Raw genomic sequence first — 19,059 nt, forward strand, 5'->3', positions numbered from 1 at the left:
ATCGTTTCTAAATACAGACTATTTTGTGTTGAGTTCTACTTTCAATGACTTAATCTTTCACACTTATCCTCTCTAATCCATCTCAAGTTTGCCATGTATGCTAAATCAGAAGATACTGTTTTCTCAAAATGCATCATGGTTGAAGTACTTGGACTATTCTTTAAAACTGAAATACAAATTACATACCATGAAATTTACCAGTGTGAATGCACACATCATCAGGTTTTGATACACTTCTATTTTCCATAGAACATGGGACATTTTTCCATGGATAAAGAAACCTCACTTCATTTAGCATGTAGTGCACATGGGGGCCCCACCTTACCTGCTGATGACAGATCGAGGATTAGCTCACCATCACGAACACATGTGTTTTAATGACCTCAACTCTCTTCTGCATCACCTTCAGCTGGGGTGGCAGCATCGCTGCAGACAAATTTTCTACCTCTGAATATTTCTACGGGACATATTGACTTTGACCTTACAAATCCCAAACATAGACATTTGGGTCCTTGCTTCTTTGATAGGTGGTAGGGAGGGAATTCTTCTGTGTGGCCCCTGTTCACTTTCTATAAATCTACTGCTGGCCCGCACTGCTGGTCCACACTGCTTGGTTTTTCCCTGTCCATACTTTTCAACTGCCAACCTTGTTATGGTAATAGACTGTGTATTGGGACTGAGTTTCTTGAATGACATTTGCCATCAACTCCCCTGTTAAGGCCTCCTATAGTCCAGTGTCTGAGCTAGTGTGGATCATGAAGCTCTCTTAGCCTTTTGTCTGTGGCTCTTCCTGAATTTGTGAAGGCATCATTTTAGTCAGGTGTAATCCGTCTTGTTTCTTGCATTTAGTAGTCATTGCCTCCAGTAGATTAAAATCCTATCTGTAAAGCAGTGGACTCAACTCTGCCTCCACCAGAAGGAGTATCTCTCTTCAATGGTAATTTGGGGGGCAAGATTGGAGTAGTTCTTCCATGATTCCAGTTCCCTGTGCCAGGCATCCTGGGCCAGAGCACCAAGTAACCCACACAGTGGCTTGTAGCCCTGGAGTTTACCCCTGTGCCTGCAAAAGCTCCATCCACAACAGCGGACAGGCTGGTTCTGATAGTTTCATATGAATTTGAGCTACTCCCCAATGTCTCCATTTCAACCCAAAAGTTGTATTTCATGTTTTCCTGTGTGGTAGATTTTCTGTTGACAAAATTTGAGTTTTTGTTTAGTAGTAAAAAAAATATTTCAAAGGGTGGTTTTCCAGATGAAGAATTCTTAACATTTTTCCTTTCTCCCTTGCTCCTTTTTCTTTGTTCTTCCTTCTTTCTTATTTTCTGACATCCTTCCTTTCTCTGTTTCTCTAATTATCTCTATCTCATTCTCATGACCTTTAGCGTATTAATTGGATTTGATTATACTCAGCTGACATTCCATGCTTCTTAAGCTTCATGTCTATTTAAACTAGTTCGTCTTTTTATTCTGCAGTCTGAGACATCTCACCAGATTTAAATCCCAGAATAATTATGCTATGTTAATTCTTTCTCATTCTAGAATTCATTTCATTTGCAATTAACCCTTTGATGTGGCCACGATTTTCATCCTTCTTTCTCACTCCTGAATTGATGATCGCTGTTTTCCTGTAGCGCTATTGTTATTGGATGGATGAAGTACCATCTCACACATGTGTGGTTGCAGTTAGAATTCTGATTTAAATTCTTTCCATTCTCCAAATGCCTTGTCTTTATTGATGTGTTCTAATCTGGGCTGTTTTCTTTTGGTGGTAACTCAATGGCCCACAGTAATCACAGAGCATCAGGTGTGTCCGGTGGCTGGCGTGGGCTTGCAGTTGTGAGCTTCGGTTTCCCCAGTCAACCTTTCTTCTGCATGGCAGGGCTGTGTGTCCTCTGAGTGGGTGGAGCATGCTGACTGGCAGCTTTGCTGCTGAGTGAGGGGCGTGGAGCAGAGGCAGGCAAGCTGCTCTGCCAGCCCACTCCCATCTGTCAATAGCTAAATTGGGAGGATTTCACTTAGGACACAGTGGATCTAGTCTCTTTGCCTCCCCATGTGGAATGGGTATTTCAGTGACGTATCTACAGACATAAATATACATTGTTCCTTTTGGATTTTTAATCTTCAAAACCTAGAAATTGCCCTTATCAAATCCCCAAACCCAATGAGTATATCAGTGATGAGATTCAGAGCACCACCGTCAGTGTCTTCTTGTTTTAGAAGCGTAGACACGACTGTTTCTCTGTAGACAACAGCTCTGTCACGGTTAGCTTTCTGTCAAACAAAGTGACAACAGTTACTCAGCATGCATGCTTATGGTAATAAAATGTTAATGTAAATGTCAGAAATGACAACTTCATGTCAACTCTCACTTTTTAGAATTATCCAGGGCTTGTTTTTGTTGAGAAACTGGTACAGGAATGGAAACTTCCCTTTTAACAGATGTCCTGATCATTCACCGCTGGAGGGCAACAACGCTGCTATTGTGTTTCGAACTTTGCAAAAGGCAGTCAGTGGTGTGCTGTCAGTGGTGTACTTCCAGGGGTTCACCTTCTGGACAGGTGCCCCCTTCCATACTGTGCCTTCCAGCTCTAATGTGGAGGAACTGGGTACAGGCTAGTTTGGGGACATGCATCTCGAGATTAAGGATTTGTAAAGAGAGAAGGAGGGTTATCTTTTTCTGTTTGTTTTCTTTGAAGGGCTAGAAGTGAGAGAAGAGGAAGATGGTCGTATATATTCAATCCATCTGCTGTAGTGCATCTCAATTTGATTTTAAAAAGGAAATGGGCGCCTTTATACCCTCTCTCCTTTTTACCTAGATGGCAAAGAAGAGGAGGAGGAGCAGGGAGGGGAAATCAAAGCAAAGAAACATGACTCTATTTTTCTTTCCCTTCTTTTCTTTTCTATGTTTAGGATTCACCAGGGTAGAATGAAGTGCCCACCTCCCTCCCGAAGAACCATGCTGCCCTAACCTGGAGGGATTGGAAGGGTACTATGTTCAAGCTGCCTCCCCACCTATGGCAATCATCTTATTAATTTCAATGACGTTAGATCCCTGGGGTCAGTAGGTGGCCTTTTTCAGGATAGAAGACAAAGGGTAAAGGAGAGAACGGTTGCCTTGGCAGGGAAGACTTGGGCAAGTTTGGGCATCTAAGACCATGCTAATCTCTAGCGTGGAAAACATGTTTAACTTTTTTATGTTTAGGTCAAATATAAGCAAAATGAAGTTGTTTTTTAAAAACTATTATGAACACATAGAGAATCATGAGTCATCTATCCATAAAACTGTAGCAAATCCCAAAACCATGAAATTTTTTTTATCTTGTTGGAGTTTTGGAAATCAGCCTTTTCTTACATAATAGAAAGATACCTCTAAATGTTTTACAGAACCTTCCAAAGTCAGTGTTAATACCAACCATTAACACAATGCAAAATTCCTACCTCACAGGTAGCCAGAGATTGTTTATTCTGGGCCAAGTAGGAGTGACTGTGACCTAGAAATAACCTAGAAAGTGTCTGACATGGAAGCTTACATGAACTTCTATAATCACTGAATAAGTTAAAGCACTTATCAAATGTTTTAGTGGGGACATCAGGTCAGTGGGTCACAGCAAAGCAGGGTAAATCATGCCCCATGCCATAGGTGTCAATGCTGTCTGATGGCTTTGGAGTTGCTGGCAGCTCATGATCTGCTAATTTCATACTGTCTGAGGGTTTTTGCCTGGTATTTGAAAGGACATGCGTCAGACACAGAAGGTGAGTGCCAAATGGCTTTAAAGGGACTAGCTATAGCTGAGACAACTAGACTTTGTATCTATACTGCTCCAGGTCCCCACAGTCACAGGGTTCTAATCAGTCAGTCAGCCACAGTCAATATAAATGTAGCTTTTTTCTGGGGACTTTACAGCTGCCTTGTTGGGCGAGCATTCTGTGCATTCAGAAGCAGGATGGTTTATGTCCCACAACACTAGGAAAGCTTGTCTGTAGGAAATGATAGTATTGCATTGGAGTGGGCAAGAAGACAGTCTTTAGGGGAAAGTTTGCACATCCATGTGATATGGACTTGCATACCATGATCAGTGAAGGGACGCGGTGACTGTGACTTTAGTTATATGTACCTCTTGCCCCGTGTCCTGCTTTCTATTTAAATTTAGAACTCTGTCAGTATCCCAAAGATAGACTTGGAGTTACTGAACCTTTTCATTTGTCTCTTCTAACAAGACCACATTGATTAAACCTTCTCTCTCCTGTGTTCACCATTACTCAGCTCTACTGTTTTGGGACCAGTGACTGCTCAGAATCTGTTGGGGCCATTAGGGCTGGGACCTTTGTCCCAAACCTTATGTTACTTTATAAACAAGAGCCTCGATTAATTTTGCATGAAAGTTTACTTATTTTATTTTAATCATACCCATTCATGGGTGACTTAATCATATAACTATACAATACACATATATGTATATATACAAATATGTAATGTATAATAACAAATATGCTGTTAAACCAAGATTGTAGTATTTTTGTGTTAAGACTCAGTTAAAAATAAAACAAACCAAATTTATTGTTTTAAAAGGAAGTATCCATTGTAGATTCCAGTTCAGTCCAGCCTGGACCACTTTCAGCTTTGTGGTGACAAGTGTTTTCATTTATAGACCCCAAAGTGTGCTTCATAAAAGTTTTAACTTGAGAACTTTAACATGATAATGATAATGATGTTGATAATGATGATGATGATGTTGATAATGATGGTGATGATTCATGATGATGAAGGTGATGATGATTCATGATGATGAATCTTTATATTTTTCTGTGTACATGGACCCTTGCTTTATTCAGTAGATTATGTCATTGTGTTAATTCAGTAGATTGGTGTTCTATTTTTTATATTATAGTTTGATGTTCACATTGTTCCAAGCATGGCCATTGCAGTCCTTCCAAACAGACAAATCATGTCCTCATGGGCTCTTCAGTCTCTGAACAAATTCTTGCTTTGTGGCATGTCAAGATGTTGGGTTCTCTCTGTCATTTATCTCCTTTATCCCCTTTTCTCTTTTGACATATCCTTGTTATGAATGGGATTAGAAGATTATTTTCATATTTTATACAAAAGTTAGTAGGAACCAAAATTAGAGTGCTCTTAGTAGTTTAGTAGAAAGGAAATATATGAGAAAAATGAGAAGGGGTGTTATTCTCATTAGTGGTATAGCCACTGGCAAGCTGTCCTTGCTACAGTAAATGACTTCCTATCCAGGCCAAGACAGGGTCAAGGGCTAAACTCAAGGAAAGGTAAATGGAAGGGGTGGGAAAGAAACTATCATATAATAATTCAGTTAAATTATACAACATTGAGAAGTAAGGTCATTCATCAAATGTGACAAGATTGCAGAACTATGAACCAATCTGTACTTAATTCATTATGCTGACATACCCAAGTTTACTTCAAGTTAATTATCTACTGGAAAACAACAGAAAAACAGTACAATCAAAAAGCATAGGGGGTTACCACATCTAGGCCCACACCTCTTCCCATAGAGCTCAGGTCAGCATCCTGAACTCCAGGTAAGATTGTACGCCAACCCTGCCCATGCCTTCCCAACAAAACCCCAACTGCTCCTCTTCTCATTGTCACCATATCCTGGCCTACACCCCTGGCAGAATCTTTCCACCCCATTAGAGCCAGGCCAGAATCCTGATCCCCAGAGAACAGTTCAGCATTCTGAACCCCAGAGACCAGGCCAGCTCCATGAAAATCAGGTAGAAGCCTCCCACCCCATCAGAAGTCAAGCCACTATCTCAGCCCCAGAGGACCCATGGCCAGATCAGAAGCCATGAACATACACAGCTAGAACTTCAGCCCCAAACTCAGGCAACAGCCTCCTGCTGAACTAGAGGCCAAAAACTGGAAAATCTAAAATAAATGGACTAATTTCTTGATAGGTACCACTTGCCAAAAGTGAAATAAAGATCAGATAAACAACTTAAATAGACCATTAACCCCCAAGGAAATAAAAGCAGTTGTTAAAAGTCCCCCCCCTCCCCCCCGCACAAAAAAATACTTAGGGCCAGATGGTTTTAAAGCAGAATTCTACCAGATTTATAAAGAATTGCTAATACCAATACTCTTAAAATTATTCCACAAAATAGAAACAGAAATTGCCAAATTCTTTCTATGAGGCCACATTCACCCTGATACCCAAACCACAAAAAGACTCAACACAGAAAAAGAATTAGAGTCTAATTTCACTCATGACTATTGATGTAAAAATACTCAATAAAATACTGGCAGACCAAATCCAAGAAAACATCAAAAATATATCCACCATGACCAAGTAGGCTTCATCCCAGAGATGCAAGAATGCTTCTGTTTATGAAATTTAGTTGAGATTTCTGAAAAATTATTCATTGGCAAGCAATGCAAATAATCAGAAGATTAAAAATATAGCATCTCTTCCATCTATTATTTGCTATTGCACAAATTTATTGCTATAGCCATTTTCTCTTTTTTTCTTCTTCTCTTTTTCTTCTTATCTTGACAGGATGTGAGTGGCTGACAAAACTTGACTTAACTGTAAATTTTATTGGTGAACTGAGCAGCGTTAAAACCCTGAAGCACAACATCCACCTGAAGGAGCTCTTCCTCATGGGCAACCCGTGTGCTGACTTTGATGGTTACAGGCAGTTTGTGGTGGTGACCTTACAACAGCTAAAGGTATGCTTGGAGTAAAGGTGCAAAAACAAAAAGAAAAAAAGAAAGAAAGAAAGAAAGAAAGGAAGAAAGAAAGAAAGAAAGAAAGAAAGAAAGAAAGAAAAAGAAAGAAAATGGTAGGAAATGCAGAGAAATATGAGAAGGAGAAACCACAGTAATTCCTGTTTTTTTCCCCCCTGGAGTTGTTAGGGGAAATTTATTGCTTCAGAGATGGGAATAAGATCTAATTCTTTGTTTTCTAAACCTTTGCCATTGTTTTTGAAACATTAACAAAATTTGAAAAGGTAAGTCATATATTTTGTCACTGTTTCATCAAAGCACAGAATGTAGTAGCCACTTATTGACCAGTTGTTTCATCCTTTTACGTATACTCCCATCTTTACTAATATGTCACCACTGCAATTCCAGCACATGAGAGGCAGAGAAGTAGAGGGAGAAGGTTCAAGGCCAACATGGTCTACACAGTGAATTCAAAACTAGCCAAAGCTAAAAAATGAGACCTGCCTTAAAACAGCAACAACCAATCAAACCAAAGTAAACAGGTTGTCATGCCTCATCCTCAAGACTCCTGAGTTGGGTTTGAATCACATGGGGCATGAGATTTACATAACCAACAAACTCTTGGGTAATGCTTCAGGATACTCACCTGAGGACTACTGTTGTTTTTTGTGTATCTAACAAGAGCAGTTACTTTCATTTTTTCCCATCTGTTCTCACATCAGAACAATATGAGTTTTCTGACATAAATGTACCAGGTTGTCTTGTGCACATCAAACAGTGGGTCATTTCCTCAGCATCTGGTGTCCTTGATCTAGTTCACTCCTGATACTACAGGAGATGGTGTTCAGTTCTCATCCCAAGCCTGCCAGACTGCCTCCCAAGGTTAGGTGCCAGTCATGAGTCCTTGTAGGTTTTACTCTATACTTCTGTTTATAATCAGGGCTTCTATGATCTATTATTAATTTGCTTGAACAGCTCACAGAAAACTAAAAGATATGCCTTTATAGTTATGCACTGTGACTAAGATGATGTCTAGGAGAAAGAGTTTAGGCCTCTAATGTCCCGAGTGTGACACTCCAGGAACATGCTTGTGATCAGTGACAAGGGAGTCTTTTGAAAGCTATAAGGACCCAACATGTGAGCCTATTCCACCTTGTCTGTAGGTCAGATTTTGACAACACTTTGACCTTGGGTGTGGTTACTTGGTGTTTTGGACATAAAATGGCCCATAGAATTAGATCTGCTCCACCCTCACCAAAGGTCAAAAAATTCAAGCTTATTTCTGCTTCTTCTTTTGAAATAGGAAGTTTGAATTAGGGAGTAGCTGCCTGCAGAATACTTATTCTATGGTAGGTTCAGTGTCCAAACACCAAATACTTTACTCTGGAATTATTGACTTGATGTCTTAAGTATTGAAGCAAGTAACTGTTCTAGTTGTCCTTCGTATCATGAAAAAGCAGTCTTTGCCTTCTTCCCCTGTTTGTATTGGGGTATAAAAGTGTATGGTGAACTTCGTATGTTGGAGATACTGAGTTGCCCTCTTGATACTATCCCCTGTCTCTGTGTTTCTTTCTTATCTCTGTTCTTCCTATATAACATTTCTAATTCTCACACCCCTATCCTGGAATAATCTTGCTGTGGCTAGGATCATGGCAGAAGTCATCCCAAAAATGTGACGCTCCTGATAGATTTTATGGACTCTTATTGTAGTGGTCTATCCCGTCCCTTTAAGAGACAAGCCCTGTCCACTCCCTCTCCTGTTCCCCTTCCTGCCTAAGCTCTTTCTTTTCCATCTCTCTCCTGAAGAGGTAGCTTCTCCTCTCCTCCCCATCTCTGTTTCACTTTTTATCTCTCTGCCTCCCTCTCCTTGTTCCCCTTCTCCCTTCCTCTCCCCTCTCCCTCCTTTTCTTTCCCTTCCATATCCCACTAAATAAATATCCAACCTCACTCTGCATGGCATGCCTATGTAGTAATAGGAGCGGCGGGCTGTGTCCCACCACCCAGCTAGCTTTACCCGAAATAATTACATGGAAACTGTATTCATTTAAACACTGCTTGGCCCTTTAGCTCTAGCCCTTACTGGCTAATTCTGATATCCCGATCAACCCATCTCTAATAATCTGTGAGCACCGGTCTTAGTGAGCACTGGTCTTACCGGGAAGATTCTAGCCTACTCCATCCTGGGTCGGAGCTTCATCACGTGTGTCTGCCTGGGAGCCGGGAGCAAGGCATCTCTGCCTGAGGCATCTTACCTCACTTCCTCTTCCTCCCAGCATTCTGCTCTGTTTACTCCACCCACCTATGTTCTAAGCTATGAGCCCAAGCAGTTTGTTTATTACTCAACCAATGAAATCAACAGATTGATATATGACACTCCCACATCATGCCTATCCATCTCTGTCACCTGCTGTGGATCCTTGGAACCAACTGATCTGCCGAGGTCTCTTGGTCATGCCGTTCCCTGACTGGGACCCACTGCCCCTTGTGGCCTGCTGCCTGCTGCCACAACTCAAGGAATGGCGCCATTTTATTTTTACCATTACATTGGTGCTTGTAACTTGGCCAGGCTCTCTCCATGTTCCCTCTCATCTACAGAGGGCCGGCTGAGGACATGTGGAACCCTGGCCTCAGGAACTGGGTTTCTTTACAATAGCTCCACATTCTATCTGCCTGAATTCCAACCTCTACGCACACCAGCAGCTTTGGTGGTGAGTTTTCCCCTTTCAGTCAGCTAAACCATTTCTCTGAAACCAAGAAATTGACTGTTGAGCTTCTGGAAATCTTATGATGTTCCTAGAAATGGGGGGATTACCTCCAATCACAGCCTTCACAGCTATGGTTGAGCCTTTGCTGACATTCATCTCTGGTTGCTTCCCATAGCTAAAAACATGATCAGATGACCCAGAGTGGTCCTCTCATGCTAGCACTACACACACTGAGCAGTGTGTTTGCTTTGGGGTCTAGGGTCCCTTGGATTTTTCTTTTTCTTTTGGACCACTCACAAGTGGTCCTTGCCATGAGAGACCACTTGGAGTAGCCTCTAGCCTCTGGCTTCTGAGTCACCTGGACACACACAAAACTGTGTTTCATAATATGTTCATATTTTGCCACTGTATTCCCAAAATCTAATAATTTTAGAACTAATATTATTTGGAATAATATTAGATATAATATGTAGGAAAAATATGATTCTAGAGAAAGTACACAACTGAGAATATTAGTTTTCACACAAATCCAAAGTTCTCAGTCCATGTGTGGCTCTAAGCTTCTGCAATAAAAAAAATGGGAATGGAGGCTGAGCGGTGGTGGCGCACACCTTTAATCCCAGCGCTCGGGAGGCAGAGGCAGACAGATCTCTGGAAGTTCAAGACCAGCCTGGTCTACAAGAGCTAGTTCCGGGATAGGCACCAAAGCTACAGAGAAACCCTGTCTCGAAAAACCAAAAAAAAAAAAAAAAAAAAAAGAGAATGGATTGGTTTTTATGACATTGATTGACTTAGTTCTCATTGGATATTTGTTCTTCTATCTTCAATGTTCTCTGTGGTTGAGAAATCGCTGACCGCTATAGGACCTAGTCATGACAAGCTCAATGTAGGCCTGAGTCCAGTTTACCCTAAAGACCATAAGCTGAGTCTACCCAGACCATCAAAAGGAAATTCCTAATGTTCCAACCCTTGTAGATAAGATCACCTGCCAGCACACACCCATCACGTTTCATCAGGACACCCCTAGACAAATGTCAGACAATCAGGGTTCCTGAACCTTAGAAATCCCTCACCCTCACCTTTGCCACTATAAAAATCCAACCCTAACTGAGCCTGGGGCTCTCCGATTATTCTAATACATTGGACACACGGAGAGTCTGAGTTTGCAAACTTGTGTAAAAATAAAGGCTGTTTGCTTTTACATACAGGATCCCGACTCCTAGTTGGTTTTGGGGGCACTCCATGATCTGGGCATAACAATTGCTGGAGTTTAGAACACATTTATTCTGATATAAAATTTCTTAGATTATAAAAATAAGTCAGAATAAGAGATAAATCATTTTAACTTGTAAGCTAAGTGGCCATCATCCCACGAGGTCTTCCTAGAAAAGGAATAAAGTAAAGCGGCTTACGCTAGAATTAGATCCTGGTGACTGAACATGGACATCATTAACCTGAAGGGATCAGGGACTGGGACCGCATGGTCTCCACAGTTGAACTTGTCTGTGTGCCTGTGATCAGGTCAACATTGTGAGATATCATTAGGTATTGGATTTGGCTATGAGTAGTACAGGGGGATTTGTTCACTATGTCTCTGAGGTCCTAGGCTCAACCGTGAAGTGTATTAGTGATGCGAAGTTGGAGCTCAAAGAATCGCTCCTCCCTGTTTGGCCTGACACTTCTGGGAAATGGAACAGCAGGGCTCTGCTCTTCCCTGTGTCTGACGCTGGACCCCCACTGTCCACCATATACATGCCCACTGCTGCGCTCTCAGTTACGTAAGCCACTGGATCAAGCCTTTCAGAAGGCTGGACTCACTCAGCCTCCACACCAAGCCACTGGTGCTTGTGGAAAAATAGTTTTAGGAAATGTGTTTACCGATGCTTAGAAACAGAGCAGTGAACCTTCAAATCTTAGTTACAGTGTCATCGAGAGTCTGTGAGGTGTGCTTGAAAGGAGTAGTGGTAGATGTGTTAATTTGCTAGAATCGCCATGAGAAAAACACCGTCTATCTGTGGCTTAAACGACAGAAGTCACTTACCCCATAGCTCTGGAGAACAAATGGTCCAGATGAAGTTATAGAAAATTAGACTGAGTTGGCTCCTTCTTAGGTCCTTGATGGTGAGACTCTATGCCTATCTCCTATTTTATAGGTCTGGCTGGCACTACTTGGCATTCTTTGTTTGTATGCTTGTCGGTCTGACCTTAGCCTTCATCATTTCACACTGTTCTTAGACCTCTGTTCCTTCACACAGAGTTCTTCTTGTAATTACACCAGTTAGTTATATGAGATTACTCCAGTGCTTTTTTTCCCCCAAATGAATCATACCTATACTGTCCCTATGTCCAAATAGTCAACTTTTATGGTCCTGGAGTTAGAACTTCAACTCAGTCTCCAAGAACAGAGAATGTGTGAGGAGACCCAACCATTCACAAGGGTTTCCTGAAGTCTGCATCACTCCAGGTAGTGAGTGGGGACTGATCATGGCCACACAGAGCATGGTGTTACTTAATATCCAACCTATGAGCTGCAGATCCTTTTTATTTTATTCATCTCTAGCTGGATGTTGATTGTTCCTTTAGGGTACCTTAGTGAAGCCCTATTTGCTTTCCTCTGTAGTGACCCATGCACAGTTATCACCAGTAAGCCTGGACCAAGGAAGTTATCACTAGTAAGTGCGTGTCCATGTGTGGTTACCATCAGTGTGGACCCATGATAGTTATCACCAGTAAGCACGGACTAATGAAGTTATCAATAGTAAGTGCATATCCATGCATGGTTACCATTAGTTTGTACCCATGACAATTATCACCAGCAAACATGGATACCATGTACAGTTATCAATAAGTGTGAACCCATGCAAGATTATTATCACTAAGCATGAACACCCTGCTTCTCCAGGTGCAGAAACCCTGCCTGGAGCAAGGTCAGTAAATGCTAAAGCTTTCACTGCCTTTGCTTCTCTGGGCCTGCCTAGCTCAGAAGGGGTTGTTCAGACTTGGAAAATATGTGGAGGAAGCTTAGACAGTGCCTCACAGAAATCTTCAAATAAATGCGGTCCCTATGATAGGTGCTGGGCACAGGGCCAAATGAGAAGCCACTTCTCTGTATGCGGTCTCTAGTCTGGAAGTGATAGAGGGATCTTTTGTCATGTTCTTAGGAACAGTACATGTGATTAAATAAAAATCTAAAACATTTATGAAGACATTATGAATCAAATAGGCAAATATGTTCCCGACACAATCAAGAACAGCACCTTCCTTCCCAAAGTTCATCAGAATCCTGGGTTACAAAATTATGCTTAACTAGAATCTCCCAATCTAATACAATAATGTCCAACCCATATTTATGTTAATATTTTATGGTCTTATTTACATGCACATGCTAATATTTACTTGCAAATTTACATATTGTGTTTATTGCTGAGATTTATTTTACTTATATTCCATTCAGAATTTTCCAGCTTGATTAGACCTTAACTCAAGCTTGAACTGAGTTGCCTTTAGAAAGTGCACTGCAGCCACTTATCACCTTAAATGATAGCTTCAAGGGAAGTGTTGTTGCCTTGGCCTCAGTCTTCAAGGATGGTTATTGGAAACAAAGCCTTTGGAAAGCCTGGAACTCTGCTAATGTATTTCTCTGCAGATAGTATGTAACATTTCTCCTGATCTCCATTATGACACTCCCCTTTCAAAATCTGTTTTAAAGTCAGATATTAGATGGAAGCCAGAAATTAATATATTTTAAAATTCAAGAGAGTGAAAAAATCAAACATCTGACTAATAATGTTTTTCTCTTTTACTTTGGCTGCCAGGAAGCTTAAAATGAAGTCTCTAGTCTGTGCATAGCAGCTGTATGAGTCTTATGAAAGCATGCTTCGTCATCTCTTCAATATCATTTTAATGTATATGATTATCCTAATAGTTAGCAATTTTATACTTCATAAATTTGTCTTTCTTTAAATTCACTTTGTGCTGGTTTCCTATTCCTATTTCAGCAGATTAGCACAAATTTAAAGACTTAAAGCTAGGCAAATTCACCTTAGGGTTCAGAGGGTCAGAGGTCTGAAACGTGAAATGTAGGTGTAGAAATCTAGGTGTTGAAAGGATGCTTAGTCATAAGGAAAAACATGTGCCTTGCTGCTTGCCACTAGAGGGCAACTGTATCTTTGGATTTATGGCTACTTCCTCTCTCTCTCTCTCTCTCTCTCTCTCTCTCTCTCTCTCTCTCTCTTCTTTCCTTCCTTCCTTTCTTCTTTCCTTTCTTTTCAGTTTTATATAATGAAGTTTAATGATGCATGTTTTATCTCTTCACACACAAGAAGAGAGATACACCTTTTTAAAAAATGGTCAAGAATGGCTTTGAAAAGGAGCTGAGGTTTTGAAAGGAATTCAGTATTCTGCACATTTTAAATATGTAAATGTGAGTAGGCAAATAGGTCCAGGAACTAGTCAGACTATGTAATTCACAAGTTCAAGTCCTCTGTCTTTACCTACTTTTGTAACTCTGAGGCTTGTGCTTGTACTTCCAACTTTCTTACTTATAAGTTCTCTGTAATCTGATAGTAATCCAGCTGCTCACTGAAGATCATCAACTATATCACATCTAAGTCTTTTTGACCAGATATGGTGACATTCGCAGTGATTATTATCACAGGCACTAAGGGAAACCATTCTTGGCCAAGTGCAGCAATCTAAATCTCCTACCTCTTTCTGTAGAATGAGCCTGGGCTAATAACAGATCTCGTTGAACTGGAAGCTTTGACATTTTGTTTATTAGTTGGCATTTTGTTTTTACCATTTGCTTATATTTTTGGGTGGGTCATGTATGTATGTATGTATGTGCTTGTGTGTTCACGGGGGCACGGATACATATTGAGATTGTATGTATACATAGATAGAGCATTACTTCAGGTACGATTCCTCCTAAGGAGTCACCTTGTATTCAATTTGTTGTTTGTTTTTATACAGCGACTCTCACTGGGGCCTAGGGCTTACCAATGAGGGCTTTAATTGACCGAAGAGCCCAGGGCCTTACCTGTGTTTAGCTCCACTGCTCTGGAATTACCTGTGTGCACCACCATGCCTGGCTTTTTAACTGGGTACAAGGGATAGAACATAGTTTTTAGGTTTGTGCAGCAAGCAATTTACTGACTGAACCACCATCTCATCCTGTATGTACACATTTTAATTTGTAAAAATTATACTGAGAACTCAAGAACAATGGCAATGGGTTTTTGATCCTACTGCACATACTGGCTTTGGGGGAGCCTAGGCAGTTTGGATGCTCAACTTACTAAACCTGGATGGAGGTGGGAGGTCCTTGGACTTCCCACAGGTCAGGGAACCCTGATTGCTCTTCGAGCTGATGAGGGAGGGGGACTTGATCGGGGGAGGGGGAGGGAAATGGGAGGCGGTGGTGGGGAGGAGGCAGAAATGTTTAATAAATAAAAAATAAAAATTATATAAATATCTTGTAAACACTGTCTGCAATAAAGACCACTTTGTTAACATCCTCCAGGGTGGCACATGATCTTGTGTCAGGTACTTTCCATGAAGAAGCTTGCAGAATGCCATTGTTACAGGAGCTGTGTCTTGATTTAAGCATCAACACTCTTAATATAGTGAGCAGTTATGAAATTAATAGAAATATTTTGAGAGCTTGTCATTAATTATTTTGACAGAAGACCCATTTATTTCCAGTAATGATGCTTTGTAAACTTTATTACTTGTACGAAATAAGCATTGATTTAGACAAATATTTCTGATATTTCCCATTAATTACTTTGTTTTAATTTTCTGTTGCCATGGCATTATTATTTCTAATTTAAAAATATATCAATCAACATAAACTTGGGGCTGATCTTTCCCATCTTCCCTCCTTTTTACATTTCTTTCTCCCCACCCCCTTCCTTCCTACCTTTGTAAGTTGGCACAATCTGGCCTTGAACTCCTGGAAGTCTTCCTGCCTCATTCACCTGAGTGCTAGTATTACAGGCACAAATCATTTTGCTTGGCTGAATTGAATAATTGTGCTTTTTGTTGCTTTTTGTTTAAGTGGTTGGATGGCAAAGAAATAGAGCGTTCCGAAAGGATCCAGGCATTACAGGACTACCCAGCAGTTGAACAGCAAATCAGAGAACAAGAGAAAGCTTACTGCCTTAGACGGGCCAAAGAGAAAGAGGAGGCTCTGAGGGAACTCGAGGAAGAAGATGAAGACAAGAAGAAAAGCTGCCCAGGTTTTGATGGGCGTTGGTACACAGACACTCAGGCTGCTTGGTGCGTACGTAGATCAGTGGTTTGTTCTCTTGTTAACTCCCACTAAAACAGAAGCAGTATCCTCCCCCCCCCCCCCCCCCAAAAGTGTTCACAGCTTCTACTATGTTCCAGGACATACTATGGCAAGGGGACAGGGCATCACGAGCATCCCATGATGGTGATTCTAGAAGGATTTCTTTTCTTAGAAATATTGCTTTTCCCAACCAGCAACTTGCATTTGCATCTGAAATTATACCAAAAGAAATCTCTCTAAACATGTACAGGGAAGATGAATTAACAGGTGTACCTTGATTTCTAAGGCAGGAATAGTTTAGAAAGTTAAATGCAAATCACACAATTATATAATGAATAATTTTGATTGCATCATAAAATATCCTATTTTGTGAATTATATAGTGATTAATAACTGTCTAATTGATCTTGTATGGATCTGAATTTTTCATGGTATTTATCTTACATGATCACAATTATAGTCACTTGATTCAATTCTACATAAGTATTAGATATCTTTTAAAATTGAGAAAATAGTAATTATAAAGTATTTCAGATGTATACAAATGCTTTATAAACAATTAAGCAAGAAGCTATTGTTCCACCATTCAGACAGAATGTGTTATAGTCATTTGTATGCTTGTAATGAGTCTTTTAGAAAAAAATGAAATGCCATGAAAACATTAGAAGCCTACTGAGTATTCTGGTCTGTCCCCCTCTTCATCCTCAGTGGTGTCTCCTGCCTTGAAGCCTGCACATACGAGGCATATATTTTAATGTAACTGGTTGTGGTGGCTCATTCCTTTAACACTAGTATTTGGGAAGCAGAAATAGACATATCTTTGTGAGTTCCAGGCCAGCCAGAGCTACACAGTGGCATCTCTCTAAAAAGATCTTAATGTAGTTAAAGTTATTTTGGTACCTTTTTATTTTGCTTATGAAATCCTTCACGACATGACATCTGTCTATCTGTACTCAAACCCTCAATGATGAAGGCTAGGTAGGGTACTTGCTGACTATTGACTCATTGGTTTAGATGGAGAGGAAAAGTAAGTGCCTCCCCAAATGTTTCAGAAAAAAAATTTCACTGAGATTCAGGGTCTACAGGAAGGGCAGGTGAACGTCTTCCCTCTCTGCTTAATGACAAGTGGGAGAAATGGGTAGTGAGTTGTAACAGCCTAGAGCACAGCGACCATGGAAGGGGTACTGCCAGCATCTCCCATGGTACTGACCTGGGACTCTCTCACAGGCAAAGAAAGTATTGATATTAAGAGGAATCAGGCTTGAGGTGTTCTGAAGAGATACCACCAAGAGAGTGGCCACAATAAGAATTGTCAGGGTCAGACAGTCAGGAGTTGTCCCACAAGGATCAACCAAGTATACTGACCACCTCAGCAGGGAACAGTGTGGTCAGAGAACTCTTATGGTGTCTCTGAAAATGGCCAAGAAAAGAGAAGTCAGTGTCTGGACAGAGTCAGCACCAACAAGGTTATAGGAGCAATGGTCAAGTGGACCATGAGCATCACCTACTTCTCCTTCCCATCCTCACAGGAAAACATAGGCTGGAGAATCTAACCAGGCATAATGATGAGCACAGAGATGAACAATAGGTGAGGCAGGAGAGTGGAAGGAGACCATGCATCTCTCCCAGGCAAAACCAACTGTGAGCTGGGCCCAGCCAGATGGGAACTTGGAGAGGGAGTAAGGGAGTAAGTTTAGATGGAAGTCTCAAGTTTTATTTAAACAGTAGACATTTTAAGGCCTGGAAATAAGTCTTAGCTGAAATCAGTTTGTTCTTCAACAGTGATGGTAGGTTCTGCTGACAGGTAGAAAGAGGGACAAAAGAGCGACTTGAAAGCAGTGCTGAAGATTGAATTGTGTTCATTCTTTGGAGAGTTCCTACATTTTTAGCAGCAGCTACCTACATTTGGATCTGATTTGATTTTGAAGACTTCAATAACTTAGCTAATGACACTACTGGCTTTTCTTTCTAAAATATTTTCTATGTTTTATTTATCTATTGGGAATTTCATTTAACATGTTTAGATTCTTAATTTAATGTGTTTAACCTATGAATTCCTCCAAGATCTTCCCCTCTTTCTACCCACCCACTTCATGTTCTCTCTCTTTCTTAAAAAACACCGAACAAAACAAAAAACATTGCACAAGTGTGTCAGACACAGACATGTGCGCACACACCCCACAACATACCACACACACATACACACAGAGTCTGATTTGTATTGACCAACTGTATGAGGCTCGCAGCCTGCCCTAGAGGGTGGTTGGTATACCACACTTTAGCTCTAGGGCAAAACACTTCCTCTCAGTAATTTGAATTGTTTTCTTCAGTGACACTCCATTGGAGAAAACCGAGTTTCCTTCTCCAACATCTGCCAATTGCAAACAGGTGTCTTGGCTAGGGGTGGGACTCTGTGTTCACTTCCCTTTTCAGTGCCAATTTTGTCTGGCTTGAACCTGTGCAGGTCTTGTGCTTGCTTTCATGGCTGCTATAATTCCTGTGTTCATCAGTGTTCATGTGTATGGAAGACACTGTCTCCTTGGAGTTGTTTATCACCTCGGGCCCTTAAAATCTTTCTGCCCCCACCCCTTCCACATAGATCCTGAGCCTTGAGGGAGGAGTTTGATAAGACATCCCATTTAGGTCTGAGTGCTCCAAAGTCTCTCATTCTCTACACACGGTCTAGTTGTGGGTCTGCTGCAAGAAGCTTCTCTGATGTTGGGACAGCAGTGCAGTCACCTATGGACATGTCAGTAGGAGTCATTTGTTGCTCTGTTCATTTAGAAGGATAGTAGTATTGGCTTTTTATAAGTAGAGGATTTTTTAATCATTTTTTATTCATCTCCTTATTTTACATCCCAACTGCAGCCTCCCCCACCCAATCCCCCCTCCCAGTTCCTCTCCCCCATTCCCCTCCAACACCCATCCCCTCCTCTTCTGTCGCCATCCAGGAAAAGGCAGGTCTCCTATGAGTATCAAAAAAGCATGGCATATCAAGTTTTAGTATGACTAAGCACCTCCCCAAGCATTAAGGCTGGGCAAGGTGACCCAGTATGAGAAGTAGGGTCCCAAAGCCAATAAGAGAGTCATAATAGCGGATATGTAGCCTGAACTGACCATCTCCTGTGACCAGATTGGTGCCTGGCCCAATTAGAGAGGCATCATGCAGCAGCTGATGGTGGGATATGCAGAGACCCACAGCTGAATATTAGGTAGAATTTGTGAATCCTATGGAAGAGGAGGAGAAAGGGGTTTAGGAGCCAGAAGGTCAAGGACACTATGGGAAGGCTCCCACAGTTGACTTACCTGGGGCCATAGGGGCTCACAGAGACTTAACCAACCTAGTTGCTCTGTGTATAT

General features: G+C 41.1%; 1 protein-coding gene across 1 annotated transcript in view; it reads left to right on the top strand.

The window, feature by feature from the left end:
- The window catches only part of Lrrc6 (leucine rich repeat containing 6), a 97,246-nt gene that overhangs the window by 14,552 nt on the left and 63,635 nt on the right, over window positions 1-19,059 (top strand). Inside the window, exons 4-5 of the mRNA XM_005354541.2 lie at window positions 6,534-6,706; window positions 15,467-15,687. Coding sequence (XP_005354598.1) covers window positions 6,534-6,706; window positions 15,467-15,687 — 394 coding nt within the window. The remainder of the gene's footprint in view (window positions 1-6,533; window positions 6,707-15,466; window positions 15,688-19,059) is intronic.

This window comes from Microtus ochrogaster, chromosome 15, assembly GCF_000317375.1.
Source record: "Microtus ochrogaster isolate Prairie Vole_2 chromosome 15, MicOch1.0, whole genome shotgun sequence".
In the NCBI taxonomy this organism is placed as follows: domain Eukaryota; kingdom Metazoa; phylum Chordata; class Mammalia; order Rodentia; family Cricetidae; genus Microtus; species Microtus ochrogaster.